The 16,382-nt window shown below is 39.8% G+C and overlaps 1 protein-coding gene across 1 annotated transcript; it reads right to left on the bottom strand.

Moving 5' to 3' along the window:
- Nucleotides 1–2,642: 2,642 nt before the first annotated feature.
- Nucleotides 2,643–16,371, bottom strand: LOC117417206 (MAP kinase-interacting serine/threonine-protein kinase 1-like). Its single transcript, XM_059034158.1, has 10 exons — nt 16,307–16,371; nt 15,709–15,831; nt 13,680–13,778; nt 13,077–13,174; nt 10,356–10,435; nt 9,995–10,123; nt 7,948–8,155; nt 6,732–6,896; nt 6,053–6,096; nt 2,643–5,500 (listed from the first exon to the last, which is right to left on the bottom strand). The coding sequence occupies exons 3-10, from the start codon at nt 13,774–13,776 to the stop codon at nt 5,293–5,295; spliced, it is 1,029 nt and encodes a 342-aa protein (XP_058890141.1). The 5' UTR covers nt 13,777–13,778; nt 15,709–15,831; nt 16,307–16,371; the 3' UTR covers nt 2,643–5,292.
- Nucleotides 16,372–16,382: the final 11 nt, after the last annotated feature.

The raw sequence follows: 16,382 nt of genomic DNA, 5'->3' as shown, positions 1-16,382 counted from the left end.
GTCAAGAGCTTGTAGTTGTCATGACAATTGTGTTTCTATAGCAACTGCTTTCAGATACCCATGCATGCAGTTCACACTAGAGGAGGATAGCAAATCAGGTTTGCAGACAGGAGACAAAATTACAAGGTATATAAATCCTGTTTTTCTTAAAGCCTTTGACTAACCTTACTACTAATGTGTTCTTTAAAAAAAAAAAACACACACATTGAACTACAACGATTATTTGGAATAACTTCTTTAAGCAAATAATGAAATAATGGTTTGTTTCGTAACCAGATTCTCATCTTATGCAGTGGGATTAATATTCGAGTCACAAGGCCCTGTCTGAATATACTCATTTAGCTCAATTTAAAAACTGCAACTCACGGAATTGAATGGGGGCTGACAGCAAGGCTATCTGCCTTCGTAACAGCTTTTTGTTAGAGATCACACACGTGTGCCAAGGCAATTGTTGCTTGCAAAAGAACGACCAATTTCAGATACAAATGATCATCTTGCACTCTGAAAGTAACATTAGGCAGTCCAAGATTAGGGCTAATTGGAGCCCTGAGAAACCAGCCTTAACCGTAGATATTTTGTTTGTTATCATTTTGCACCGTTTTGGATCAAACTCTTCTGTATATATTGATGTGGTTGAATTTTGATCATGCGAGTAGAGTGTTTGTTTATCAGGCTGGTAGTTGATTCAAAACTGCCTGGTGTTTGCATGACCTTCCCTAACTATAAACCTTCATTCCAACAAAGGACTGTGTCACCCAGAATCCAATTCACCACAGCACAAGCAGAAAACAGAAGCACACCAAACACTTTTCACCTCCTCCTGGACCCCTTATTCACTTTCTTGATGACCATGACTTCCTCCTCTCCCTCCACCCCTGTTGTTCTGTTAGGTGACTTCAACATCCACCTCTCCAACCCCAAACACTCTACTGGATTTCTTTCCCTTCTTCACTCCTTTGCGTTCTGTCTCTCCCCGTCCAACCCCACTCACGCAGCCGGCTGTCAACTTGACCCCCCCCCCCCCCCCATCTTAAAAAAAAAACCTCCCTTGATCCCTCAAGAACTACTATCCTGTCTCCCTTCTCCCTTTCCTCTCTAAAACCCTTGAGTGAGCGGTACATCGCCAGCTCTCTGCTTTCCTGTCAAAACATTTTCTGATCGACCCCTTGCAATCCAGTTTTCGCCCAGCACACTCCACTGAAACTGCTCTTCTCTCCGTCACTAACCCTCTCCCTCCTCATCCACCACGAACTTCGGTGTCACCCTCGACCCCTCCCTCTCTTACTCTCAGCACATCTCTACTCTGGCACGCTCCTGCCACTTCTTCCTCAGCAAAATATGCATAAGTAACCCCTTCCTCACCAACTACTCCATGCATCTCCTAGTTCAGGCCCTGGTACTGTCCCGCCTCGACTACTGCAACTCCCTCCTGGCCGACCTCCCTGCTTTTGCTATCTGTTCACTCCAGTTCATCCAAAACTCTGCTGCTCGCCTTGTCTTTTCCCTTACTTGGTTCTCCCATGCTCCTTATTGCCGCTCGCATCCTATTCAAAACTCTTGTACTCGCCTATTGCTGTCTCAACCTTTCTATTCCTTTGCCGACCGAGGATGGGAGCTCCCAGGGGGCAGCGCTCAATTGGCGGAGCGTCGCCCGGGGGGAGGGAGGGTTAGGTCGGCCAGGGTGTCAGGGCTCACCGCGCACCAGCGACCCCTGTAGTCTGGCCGGGCGCCTGCGGGCTTGCCTGTAAGCTGCCCGAGAGCTGCGTTGTCCTCCGACGCTGTAGCTCTTGGGTGGCTGCATGGTGAGTCCGCAGTCTGAAAAAAAAGCGGTCGGCTGACGGCACACGCTTCGGAGGACAGTGTGTGTTCGTCTTCGCCCTCCGGCGCAGGGATGGTAGCGGTGAGCTGAGCATAATAAAATAATTGGCCATTCCAAATTGGGAGAAAATAATAAAAATAATTGGCAAAGACTAAATTTACAAAAAAAAAAAAAAAAAAAAAAAAAAACGAACACAATAGACTATAGGTTTTAAAATCAATGTTCTACCTTGAGTTAGCTTCAGTATCCTTTTTAATGCCACCTTAGCACTGGTTAATCCATCTTGACTTTTCTAATTAACAGCTCTAAAAGAACACTTCAGATCCTGCTGATCCACATTAAAGAGTCCCACAATGCTCTCTGTGCTGGTCAGTGCTCACTTCAAACTAACATTTTCACTGACCATTCCATGGTACTGTACAATGCTGTAAAAAAATCCAACTGTGGCTTATCTCAGAGATTACAGGGTGATCAAAATGAAGTTCAAACCGCACATAAAGTACGGGGCACTCAACAGCTCTAGATCATCACAGAATAAACAGTTTCTGGAGAAGAAAGGTTAGCAGCACATTGATCACGGGAACAGTGAATTGGTAACTAAGTCTAAGACGAGACAAAAAAACAAATGTTTTGTTCTTCAGGCGCAAATGTTTCCAGTATATTATCACAGGTTCCAATCTTTTCAGAGTAAAACACTGACATACTATAGCACAGTGCGTGAGTGAAGAAGTCAGTAAGAAATTAGACATTTAACATATTAAAAACACAAAACAATGAAGTTTGTTAGTTCCTTGGCTCTGAAGAATTGCTAGAGAATAATTGGTACATTAAAAAGAAAAGAGCATTTTAATGCACAAAGGATACATTAAAATACTAGCTTATGCTTGGAACAACCTTCCCCAAGTTACTTTCAAGATAAAACCACTCTTCAACACAATAAAACAGGACTGTAATGACACTTAAAATATTTTTTTTTAAAAATAGGCAGTATTACATTTGAAATTTAAAAAAAAAAAAAAAACATCCTGTTAAATTACTTTTTCTAAAACATGAATTCCTGAGAACTCAAAAGCAAGACGAAGCAAAATAAAAAATAAAATCCAACCAGATCAATTCTGAAAATCAAAATAGGTAAAGACTATATAAATTCGTAAAAAAAAAAATATCACTTTCATGTGGCTATTCTGTATTGCGAGCAATTTGGCAAAACCCTGATGTTAAGAAGGCATCATAGAAATCTCCCAAAGAAATCCGTATTTGGATAGTTGGACCACTAATCACTAGACACAATGACTACACTGGTTACTCATGCATAGAGAATTGTGTCTGGGGGTGGCAGTGGGTGAGGGGGGTGCAATAATGACATACTGTAATAATGTCCAAGTTAAATAAACAACTGTAAATAAATGACCAAGCGTAGAGGACAGTGAGCAAAACAGAATGTGTGTAAGAGTGCAAGAAAGATGTACAAAGCAGTAAGCATTGTGCTATCCTGCCACACACAACTACAGGTTATGTGCATTTAACACTGAGTGGGGAATGTATGTGGAAGTGTAAATTACTGAGAATACTGAAGTAATTAAAACAGAGTGGCAATGAGGAAAAAATTGTATTTTAATGCTACATTTATCTCATCACCCACTGTGAAATGAAACCTATTCCATTTACATTTCACAGGCGAAGAGGCCTCTTGAAAGCCGGCCTCATTTATAATTTGAGTTCAATATATAGAATTCTGGATAACGTGCACAAAAAGGTGCCAATTAAAATGGTGCGCTTGGTTTACACTGCAATTTAAAATGGAATAAATAAAAATAAAATAAACTAAGACATACACCTGACTAAAATATAAATTTAGTTGTTGCCAATTATTTTTTATTATTTTCTCCCAATTTAGAATGGCCAATTATTTTTTAGGCTCAGCTCACCGCTACCACCCCTGCACTGACTCGGGAGGGCGAAGATGAACACCCGCTGTCCTCCGAAGCGTGTGCCGTCAACCAACCGCTTTTTTTCACACTGCGGGCTCACCATGCAGCCACCCAAGAGCTACACCGTCGGAGGACAACGCAGCTCTCGGGCAGCTTACAGGCAAGCCCGCAGGCGCCCGGCCAGACTACAGGGGTCACTGGTGTGCGGTAAGCCGAGGACACTCTGGCCGACCTAACCCTCCCTCCCCCCGGGTGACGCTCCGCCAATTGTGCGCCGCCCCCTGGGAGCTCCCATCCACGGTTGGCTGTGGAATAGCCTGGACTCGAACCTGCAACATCCAGGCTATAGAGCGCATCCTACACTCCACGCAGAGCGCCTTTACTGGATGCACCACTCGGGAGCCCCTTAATAAACACATTTTAAGCAAGCAGTGTGGTGTGTTGATTGGCAAGCAAGATACAGTATTCTGCACACTAACCCAAATTCAATTACAGCAGTTTTTAGCATTTGCAAGCTATTAAACATGGACAGTGCCCTGCCAATATGACATAAGCAAGACTATAATGAAGCTTAGATCCTGGTGGCAAAGGGTTAATTATCTTAAGAGATGCAACCTTACTGTACTTCATGTAGTAATAACAAGCATGCTACCAATATACTATAGTACAGTGTAGTACAATGTGCACAAATATTATATAGCAAGCTGGTTATAATCTCAGTCTAACTGCACAATTACCTTAATGCTGAAATATAATGTGTTCAAGTAGTTTTATAAAAAGGCAAAGAATCTTAAAGGAGTTTCATTACGCCAACACCCTAGAGATGCAAATATATCAGTCATTAATGTGACAATATATCTGTAACATAGTTATTAGAAATACATAAAATAAAATGTTGAACTGCAGTTAAATAGAACAGAAGCAAAGTTCCTGTAACCACTGAAATTAATTCCTACCAAGGATATTAAAGCATAACTGGATACAGAGGGACATGCTCCAGCTATTTCTTTTTTTATCATCAAAGGGAATGAATCACACCATCTCACCTCACTTAGTGTGTTCTTACTAACACCTAGACAGATACACCACCATCCAATTAGTAGCAATATGTTTTTGAAGAGTAGCATACAGCATGTATATTAGACCAGCAGATTTAACACCCGGTAGGGCTCCAGAGTTTTGACTGTAGGTGGCAAGCAAAAATACCAGCTGCAGCATTGCAGGCACGTCACAGCAAGAACCTGCGCAGTTTTAAGAAAGCTGGGTTCAGTGGTTGTAACTCTGCTGGTATCATTGACTAGTGTAAGAAAATGGGCAAGGCCAGGAGGTAGAGACACTGCTGAAGATCTGTTAGGCTAGGAGAAGCTGGGAGGCGGGATCAGGAGGTATCATCACTGCTCACTGGGAGGCGGGGTCAGGAGGTATCATCACTGCTCGCTGGGAGGCGGGGTCAGGAGGTATCATCACTGCTCACTGGGAGGCGGGGTCAGGAGTTATCATCACTGCTCGCTGGGAGGCGGGGTCAGGAGGTATCATCACTGCTCACTGGGAGGCGGGGTCAGGAGGTATCATCACTGCTCGCTGGGAAGAAGTCTGTGGCTCGGAGGGCGTGGCTCTAGGCACGGTGGCGGGTGAGTCTTCAGTTGGAGGGGGGAGACAGGTCCTCATGCTACTCATCATGTTGGGACAGCTCCCGGTTACAGGCAATGGGTCGGCAGTAAACTGGGTCAGATCCTTTGTACTGCTGTTCCTGTATTGAGCCAGAAAGGAGGAGGGCAGATCATGAAAAGAAGAGGTACTTCACTGTACATTTCAGCTCAGCTATTTAACTGACATTTGAACACAGGTGGGATTTATAGTTCCATGCGACACTGAAAAGGGGTCACCAGTCGTACACTCAAGTAAATAACATGCATAACAGGCAAGTCTCTAGTCCAATGTTCTCTATTACTTATTTATTGTCCTCATTTTTTTGTGAAAAATAAAGTGTTTGAATAAACAGACACCAGGTCTGACTGTACTGTCAGTTGCTTTTACTTATTAAGAAATACAGCACAATGGAAAAAAAAAACCTCAAATATGCAACAATAAATAAGGCCTCCCGTTAGACAAAGGAAGTCAATCAACATAACTTGACTTTTAAAATGGCAGCAAGTCATGAAAGTGCAAATCAATGGAAAGAAGAATGCTGTTGACACATGGCTTTCAGTATTTGCTTCTAAGCTATGAGGCTCCCACACAATCCTTTTCCATGAAAGTATTTATCTATCTATTAAAGCAAGCAAGTGAACAGTTTGCTTACCTCTGTAGTATGTGAGGGGTAGGCAGGCCTCTCTCTGAGGCTTTCTGGAAGAGAATCAGGAGAATGTTTTCTAGTGCCCAAGCAGGATGGCAGGGTGACAGCAGATAAATAATTGGACTAAATGGTTTTCTGTGCTCATTAAGATACTTGAGCACAGTAATGAGAGGTGAAAGTAGAACATATCAGTGCTCATTAAGGTGCACGGCAACAACAACAGAAAATGCAGAAGTGTGTTGGTGCTTATTAGAGCACAGAACACAATATCCAAGAATGGGGTCTTTTAAGTGCTCATGATGGGGCCAAATGACATAGCTGGAGAGCTGCCAGTATTGTGTTTATTAACCTTGCTGGAATCTTAAATACCTGCTTTATGAAACACTTGAGAAATTCTCTTAGACATGTATTACATTGCTTTATCCTGAACATTATTATTATTATTATTATTATTTTTATTATTATTATTATTATTATTATTATTATTATTATTATTATTATTATTATTATTATTATTATTATTATTATTATTATTATTATCGTCAAGTATATCTATTGTATAATTGTAGTATGAAAACATATATTAGGGATCCAGTGCTGGTAGTAAAATTATCTTAATGTTAAGCTGATTCTGAACATCACTGTAGTAGAGTAAGTACCATACGGATAGGGTGAAAAAGCTCACCCCCTGCACCCATGGGTGCTGCAGAACCTGGGCAGCACTCAGTCTCTGCTTAGCATCACGCAGCAGCAGCTTGGAGATCAGGTCCTTGGCACTGTCAGAGATGTGGGCCCAGTCCTTCTCAGGAAACTCATACTTCCCCCCCTGGGTACTCTCAAACAGGTTGCTCTGGGGAGATCCAAGAGGCACAGGGGTTAATATATGTAGAGAGGATATTTCAACCTTTACACTGCTAGCCACTGAACAACCTTAAAACACCTGGAGCCACATTCACAAAGCATTTACCGCTGTGTGAATAACAAAACTGAGGTGTTAAAAAGCATCAAATAAATAGCTCTGTGGGTTAGTTTAAAAGCTCCTGCACGTACCAAACAGCAATTGTTTCTTTCTCGATCTGTAGGAGTAGCAGGTGTGATCGATTCTTTTGATTGTTTTAGTCGGAGAGACCCCAGTTAAGTGTATATCCCACATACTGTAAGTGTGTTCAATTACAATTATTTAATAAGATTACTGATCAGTTTCAAAAAGTAATATTTTACAGGAAAAAGTCCGGCATGCCGACATTTGGAAAACAGCAGTAGTCTTGAGGTCGACATGGTGACGACGTCATGTTAATTTGTTCAGCAGCCATGATTACGGTTTGCCTGCTTTGAAGTATATTTCATTCATTAATGGCTTCATTAACCTTTCTTCTGGCTCCATCTGTGCTGTCTATGACTAAACAAATAGCCCTGTTCCCCACAATGATTTTCATTTCATGTCGGCAAACAAATATTTCATTCCTTGTGAACCTATTTAAATACAGGGAAACATTGGCACAAAATATGAATCAATTTAGCCTAAATTAATAAATGAAGACAAGTGACATCTTTCATTACCATATACCCTGCACTTATCATAACTTTGGACCACCATACAAAAATATGTACCTGCATTATGCCCATATTGACATATTGACCCATCTACTAAGGCTCCAAATCAATGTAAACATTCTTTGTTTAAACTGTCATAATACATTATCTGTCAAAAAAGTAGACTTGATTTAATTTAGTCACATTTATATTTGACCAATTTTTATATTACTTACAGTGGTTTACAACGACATTTAAAAATCAATGCAAAATCCTCACATACGGTAAGTGCGCATTTTCTGTTAAATGTTTAGTAAAACTACACTGCCATTTAGATTGGCACTCCCCTGAAATGCGCAGTGCTGTACCTGGTTGGAGTGGCAGGCCTCCCCCCGCTCCCAGCCACAGTTTGTCCCGCAGTTCCCAGTGAAGGGAGGGCAGCCGCTGAGCAGGATGTAGAGGATCACACCCAGACTCCACAGGTCACAGCACTTACCATGGAAGGAGGCCTCATCTGTGAACACCTCCACAACCTCCAGACAGAACAACAAGCAGACACACAAACTGAACAGCCAAAAGGGTTACACATACAAGATCTTCACTGGAGACACCTAGGACAGGACAGGAGGTTTGAGTATCTTACACCAAGGGCGCATTTCATCAGCATTTTAGAATCCATCTGCAGCATCGTTGTAGGCGGGTATTCTATCAGATTAGATTACCCACAGACACACTTAACAAGACAGTTACCTCTATGGTTAAGAGAAAAAACAACTGTGTGGGCAACTAAAGGACATAATTAATACTCCTTCGCCAACACCAGTAATAACAGCAATAATGGGTGAGTGGCATTAAAATGACTGGGAATAAGCTAACAAACACATTAGCTTCTGTTCACCACAGGGGTGGCCTTTTATTCCTCTGATAGCTAGGCTCCCTTTTAACCAATGTTGCTCAAATTAAGTACTGAATGCTAGTTTTAAAATGTTAAGTATATATTATTTATATAGTATATAAATTTTAGAATTTTAACTCACTGTTTTACACACTGTCCCTTTTTCCCCTGTCCCTGATTTTAGTTCTATAGTTTTATTGTTCTGTTTTATGTTCACTTTTGAACTTTTTTAGAGAGCACTCCCCGGCCCTCACAAGCACTGGTTTTTTATAGATGGTTCTTTTTTTCCAGTCACTTTTAAAACAGCACAGGTTTTTTTCATGTTGACTTTAATCTGTGTCTGTTTTAACCATGTACAAAGCACAATTGTCTTGGTGTTTTTAAATGTATTTTAAATGCTTTTAAAACAAAATGTATGTCTGTATGCATGAATGTCATCTTTAAAAGAAATGTATAATGAATGAAAAAACGAATGGGTGTAAATGTAAAAAAAAATGGTAAAATCTCAATAAAAGAGTATATATATATATATATATATATATATATATATATATATATATACAGTATATACAGTGTATATATATATATAAACTGTATATATATATATATATATATATATATATATATACTTAACATTTACAGTATATACAGTGTATATATATATATATATATATATATATACAGTATATATTATATATATATACAGTATATATATATATACAGTATATATATATATATATATATATATATATATATATATATATATATATATATATATATATATATATATAATAAGGAGGACATGTTTAAAAGGTGACATTTATCAAAAGAAGACTTTGTTTGTGAAAGAATATTACCAAATGGAATATTTCCATATGTATCAAAAGACACAAAGTATATTCATAATCATAACCAGACCACAACAATTATTCTGTTGGGAGAAATGAAAGCCCTTCCCCCCGGTATCTGAAAGATGCTACTAAAATTGCACAAGTCCAGCTTTCTCTTGGCAAGAACCTCAATGTTGTTATGGATACAGTGTCTGGCAGTATTTCACATAGTGTGCCATGGCCTTTAACAAATACTGAATTAATGCAAAGTTAATAATATAACCTGCAGTTCACAGTTTATTTGCTCATGCATATTCTCTGCACAAATACTGCTGCACGTTGTCTTTTGTTTGTGTTCTACTTTTAGAAATCAATAAAAAAAATATGGGATTGAGAAAGGGTTTATCTTATTGAAGCTTGCCTCTTGCTCCTTTAAAACCACCAGTGTATTAGCAGCTACAACACCAGAGAATCTATGAAATTGTGCCAGGGAATTTATTATTAAATATTTAAATTAGTTCTCCGAGAGGTAATACTTTAGAGACAAGATTGTGGTGGGATAAACAGGCAAATTAGAACTGATGGAACAGATAAAAACAGGCATAATAGGAGATATAGTGCAGCCCCAACTGGTTTCAAAATCTCCTGTGCCATTTTGGAGCACTTGCAGATTTTTGTTAACTCCGTTACTAGTGTGAATGCATCCTTGGCAAAGCAACTGGATATGCAATACTGTGGTCCTTACCTCCTCGCAGCTTCTCAAACACCAAGTAGAACCACGTATCATCTTCAAGGAATTCTGACAGCTCCAAAATATTCCTTAAGAAAAGAAATACATCAAATTAAAATGCGTTTAAAAGCTTAAATCAAGCATGCTGAAATCTCATATGGCACAATACAAAGCAAAAGCCTAAACCCTTATTTGTGTGCATCATTCAGTGTCTGTAATTTCTCCAAGCTACAGGGCTGTATCAATGTAGCTATTAATAATACCTTGATACACCTATTCTGCCATTACCCCCAATACCTCAAGATAAGAAAGAGAACATACTTGTTCCCCTGACACTGGTAGAGTGTCTCAACCTCCCGGAACACACGACTGCGGCTGTGCCCAGCTTTCTTTTCAATGATCTGTTTGGAACACAAAATAAAGCCACCTATAATCATTTCTCTCGAGTGCAGCTCTCTCTACCATATGAGCACCCGTTTAACATCACAAGCTTTATTTTCCTGTTGTATCCCTCTCCCATATTTTGACTCAAGTCATGATGATCTTTAGGGGTGAGACGATTCGTTGTGTATCGATGCATCGCGATACTTTACAACACGATACACCTTTGTGTATCACGATACAAGCTTGAAATGAGTAGCTAATATGCCACATTTATTAAACTGTAAATCATGAAAGAAAAGGTCTTGGTTGTCTGAAAGTAAACTCCACTTGATCCTAGACATATCCCATTGTGCAATGAGCCGGCCAGACGCTTCCGGAATTTAAACGGGGGTAGAGGAAAGAATGTTTTTTTCTGTATTCCATTGCTAGCAAGCAGGGAATACTGACACTGTACTAAAACATCACAACTTAATGCTGAAAGACTTCATATTTAGATTTTTCTAAAGATACATGTGAACAAACTTTGTACTTTAATAGTTATGAAACACATTGTTTTGTATTTTTTTTCTCTGTGCTAAGGAGATTTGGTTCATTAAGTTAAATCTGATATCCCAGAAACTCTAGCTGACATACTGCTTTGTCTTTAAACTCAAGCAAGAGCTATACTAATGGTAAATACATATAATTGATTTTCAACTGAATCTGTGTACCGATCTGAAATATTTTCAAGTCCGTCAAGCAGAGATGAGTTTTTCATAAGTATCGTGATATGAATCGTATCATGACTTGTGTATCGTGATACGTATCATATCGTGGCTTGTGTATCGTGATATGTATCGTATCGTGGCTTGAGTATCATGATACGAACTGTATCGTGGCTTATGTATCGTGATACATATTGTATGGTGGCTTGTGTATCATGATACGTATCGTATCGTGACCTTGGTGTATCGTCTCACCTCTAATGATCTCATACCATAAGAGTAACTGTACCAAGTAACTTTAAAAAGACAATTGAAAGTAGGTGCACTCCAACTACTCTGTAGGATATTTTACAAAGTACTTTGTAAAATACATACTTAGTAAACACAAAGTACAACTAAACAATTATGAGCAGATTAAATAAAAACAGTACAGCAAACATAAAAAAGACCAATTCAGAATGCTAATGAGACTAAAGAAAACATTTCTATTAGCCAAGGAACAATAGTATATGAATGCAGGGATGAAAATAAGACTCCCATTTCATACCAGTTTGATCCATTCCTGGTTTTGCTATGCTGAATAAGACACAGCTGAGCCTGTTACAAACACACTAATCAAGCTCGTATTAAAGCCTGGAATGGGTGAAACTGCTATGCAATAGGAGTCTTATTTTCATCCCTGGAACAGATGTCAAGTGATGGTAGCACACTGCCATTAAATGCTATCTTTTACTGGTATTTCAAGGTTAGCATTAAAAAAAAAAAAAATAGTCTTGCTCTGTGAAGGTTGTGTTTAGTTATAAACCTAATATGCTGAAGCTCTTTGTAGAACAGAATTTGTGTTCATCTGAAATGTGCCCTATGAACAGCAGAAACCTTGATGTCGCTATACGTTGCTATTTTTGTTCTATTTCTCTTTCATCTATGGACAGCCAGGATGGCACTGATTTGACATGGCAGCGAGCCTGCAAGGGGGTTAAATTATTCTGGAGGGCTACATGACCATTCCTCAAGGACTGCTGCTTCCAATCCCTCCAGGGAAGCTGGGGGAAATCTTTTCTCCAGAATGGTTCTAGAAAATTATCATCTGGTACCTGGGTAGGTCAGGGATGATGAAGAAAGTCTGACACGTTTTGGGCAGTGTGTATAAAGCTAAGGTAACACAGTTGGGGCTTGGAACTTGGTTTCAGGAGACTAGGTTTCAGTCCATTGCATGGCACACCAGGGGAGACTTGGGGTTTGATACAGTAAATGTTGCCTCAAACTAGGTCTTTCGGGCTCCTGGAACCAGTTAATGAAAAAGTGTCTTTGTGTTCCCTTCGTGTTTAGCAGTTACCTCAGATCCAGTACATGCAGCTCAGAACTCCAGACCCCTTAACCACACAGAGATGTACACTTTCCACAGCTATTTGATGAAAAAGGGCAAACCTAGACTATGACTGCATCACCACGGATTCCTTCATGTCTTGGATTTACACAACTGGTGGAATGAGAAACCACTGTGCTGCCATGAGGAGTTTCCAGCACAAATGCAAAACTGAGTGCTGATAAACTCTGCTCACATTTGTATTGCTGCAATCCTCTCTCTCCCACTGCTGTGCAAAACCAACATTGTTTTTTGGGTTGTTTTGCCAAATGTCATCAATGTCATTTGCATTCTACATCAGTACCATACAGGTGTATTTACTTTGCCTAATTCTACATTGCATCCACAAACACAACATGACCCAACTCATTTGTTTTCTGTGTGTAGGACTGTTTCCTTTAGTGATGCAAATTCATGCAGAGTAATTATGTGATGAATGAAAACAAGCATTGAATCATGTTTATTTTCAGCCTGAAAGCTAATTAGGCAAAAAAAATTATAATTGACGATAAGTAGCGACTATATGGATCAGTATGCTTCACTCCACATCTGAAGCCCCCCTCCCTGTTCTGTTCCGCATTCCCTTACCTTGGCAGCGTACTCCCTCCCGTTCTGTAAGCTGATGCAGCCCTGTACCCTGGCATAGCCCCCATGTCCCAAGAGCTCATCAGTCAGCTTGTACACATCTAGGACAATGAAGCAACTCCAATGAATCTGTCAAATTGGGTGTAAACACGATCTCCACTAGGGAGCAGGGCCTGACTGGGTTGCCTGGGATTAAGACTTCCTCCCTTACACTTCTAGCACCAAGTCTCTTACTGTGAACAACCACAGTGGTAGGAACAGAGGAGAAAATAGCCATGTTTAGCAATTAGTCAGGGTATGAATTCCAATATTTACATCTCCTTTCACACAGCCCCCCCAAACACCATGCTGGGGCATTGGTTGAGTTCTGGCTCAGAGTGTCCAGTATCCCCTCAAAGCCACAAACATCACAGTACAGAACTAGCCTTGCTTAGCTTCTGAGAGCAGACAAGACCAGACTACGTGGTACAATGTCTACAGCCTTGTTCTTTGGGAACACCTTGATGTGAGGATTTTTGTGTCCATATAATAAGCATCCCAGCTCCATTGTTTAAGACACAGACAACCTGTCCAGGTGAATTTGGAAGAAACTTTAAGCGTACCTACCATTGAAGTTACCAGTGAAGCTATCAGTCACTCTTGTTCTTTTCTTTTTCTTTCTTTTCCCTGCATCCGCTATGCTGAGGGGTTGGCTGCTCACCATCTCTGCAAGAAACACAACAGGTTAGAGTGTGTCAGTGTTTGTTAACGAGCAGTCGTGAGAGCTGAGAATGGAGTGTTTTAGTGCTTCATTATTGCGTGGGTTGACAATACAAGAGTCTAGAGTTGGAACTTTGTCATGAGCAGTCCTCTCAGAGAAGTCTGTATCAGACTGAACCTCTACCACCACCCAAACCCAAAACAGTTTCTATAGCAACTTCATATCAGCCTACAGGAACAATCAATTCTAGTTTCCCAGGTGGATTTTTGGTAACTGTACTTGTCATTGGACCTGATAAGCATACAGTAGTTAATGGTACCAACAGGCAGATGAGAAACAGAAGCACAGTAAATATTAACAATAGGAATTGTAAATGCACATGGTGCAAAACATTAAAGTAACTGTAGCTAACAAAACAGTTGCATATGTTTTCCGCACCATGCACATCCATTGATTATGCAGGTCTCAAATGTGCAGTTTTGAAAGAAACTTACCTAACACATATTTTCATTTTAAAACATGACATCTGGCACTATAGATCAAAGAAATCTGTTTGCCAGCCATGCTTTCAGATTGTCTGTCACTTCCTGGGTCATTTCACCTGGAGGGTCAAATTGCCTCCACCCCTCATTTCCTGTTAATAACCGATCAGATGCTTACCCAATTGACTGACATGCTTTTAACAAGTGACATGCTTTTAACAAGTAACATGCTTTGACCCAGAAGACACTGCTGGGGTGAAATGACCAAGGACATAACACAGCAACTGACTTCCTGGAAGACAAGGCAAGCAAACTGGGAGCTTTCTTTAACCTAGCATAGTACAGCACCTGATGTCGGTTTTAAAATAACAGGTTTCTGTATACAAACAAACTACACATTTTAGACCTATGTAGCTAATAGAAAATGGGTAAGATTTATGGAAATGCTTTGTTAGGTACAATTACTTTACAGATCTGGGATAGATAATGTTAGATTTCCAAAAGACCACATATCAATCATTGAATTGCACAGTCATTTATTTATTTATTTATTTATTTTATTAAACCTAACTATATTTATGTAGCGATCTGTAATCCATACTCTAAATGAAAAAAGGTATTATTTTCTGTGCTGTACATCTGATCATGCACGCTGAACTCCTCTAACCTTCTCTTTGCAGGTACAGCTGCTTAATCAGATTTTTAGTAGGCAGCTTCCACAGTATTCTCTATGCAACGCTGGAACATTTTGTTTGTTTGTTCGAGTATAGGCAGCAGACGGTTTACTATCACACTATGCCCTGCTGATCTAGAACAAGCCTGCCAGGCAACCTGTTATTTGAATGCCTACTATACCAAAACATAACTAAATAAATATGCTATCCCTGGCTTGCATCCGAAAAGAATAACTAGGCTCAGAATGACATTTATTTATTAGATTTTTTTTTTTATCTAGTGTTAACTCTCCATCTTGAGGCAACAGCTCCTCTCAAAATGTGTTCCTGCTAGAAACAAAAACATGAACCGCTGGAAAACTTTAGGAGCTGGGTTGAAAAGCACTGCACTAATCCATCCCATCATTATTCTACAGAAGATCTGATGTGGTGAACAGGGAATGCTTAGAAGAATGATCTGATTATTTTGCTGGCTACAATTCCCTTGTCTATACTCGCAGTCTAATCAGATTCAAGCTACCTGTTTGGGGAATCGATTCCCAGATCCTCTCTTTATTCTACATGTAAACCATTTGAGACGGAATCAGGCTGGGTATTAATCGGGTAATTCCAGTGGGTTCAGAGGCATCGATTCCTATGAGCTGACTGATTTTTACATTTGTTTTCAAATTCAAAACAATCAACTACAAAAGGATTGATTCCCTGTTTATGTAAACGTATCAAGTGTCAAAATCTATGGAGGTTAAGCAGCTAAGATGTAATATAATGAAGTGTGGCACCTTCCTGGCATGGCGTGGTTGCTGAGGGGCAGCTCTTCAGAGGTAGGAGGGCTATGCTGGAGGGTGGGGAAGCCCCACACTAGACTCATTCACAGGAACAAAAGGCAAGGAATTACTCTGCAGCTGAAAGAGGACAGCATAGAAAATAATAGCCTTTAGTTAGCAGACTGGAGGTTGTTACACAAACATGGCTACTTTTCATCGGAAATTAATTTAGCAACTAGGAAATGCAGAAACAGAAAAGAGGAACACTGCCAGTATAGCGATCTTGGGAAACCCCAATGGATCACTTTCATTTTGTGGACGGATTCAAAATCCATCCACAGTTCTAAATTGCCTGAATCCTAATGTGGACATTACATTAAGCAATATATATTATTTAAAAATCAAATCACTTTATTATTATTTCATTAACTAATTTATATGACCCATACATTATGATGGATGGTGTCTAGGTAATCTACAGCAAATAACAAAACGGTCTCGGTTTCTCTTGTTGTAATACATTAATAAACAGCTGACGTTATATAATCCACACATTTTCCAAGTTAAATTCCTAGCCAGTAAAGATTACAACTGTTGCAAAGTACAATTATACCTGAAAGCTGCTTCTGTACGAACTCAACTCAGCCTTCAGTCCTTCCGCCATCTTCCGGAGCGGCGCCAATCGATAA

Source organism: Acipenser ruthenus, chromosome 12 (assembly GCF_902713425.1).
Source record: "Acipenser ruthenus chromosome 12, fAciRut3.2 maternal haplotype, whole genome shotgun sequence".
Lineage (NCBI taxonomy): Eukaryota > Metazoa > Chordata > Actinopteri > Acipenseriformes > Acipenseridae > Acipenser > Acipenser ruthenus.
The sequence above is the reverse complement of the archived record's forward strand: the minus strand, read 5'-3'. Positions and strand labels throughout refer to the sequence as shown.

What these genes read in the sequence shown, in the direction of transcription:
- LOC117417206 (XM_059034158.1), bottom strand. Translation starts at nt 13,776, where the DNA reads ATGGTGAGCAGCCAACCCCTCAGCATAGCGGATGCAGGGAAAAGAAAG. An exon ending in TACCAGTGTCAGGGGAACAA is followed by an intron (nt 10,124 to 10,355) that starts GTATGTTCTCTT and finishes TCTTTTCTTAAG; the next exon opens with GAATATTTTGGAGCTGTCAG. An exon ending in CCAAGGATGCATTCACACTA is followed by an intron (nt 8,156 to 9,994) that starts GTAACGGAGTTA and finishes TGTGTAACCCTT; the next exon opens with TTGGCTGTTCAGTTTGTGTG.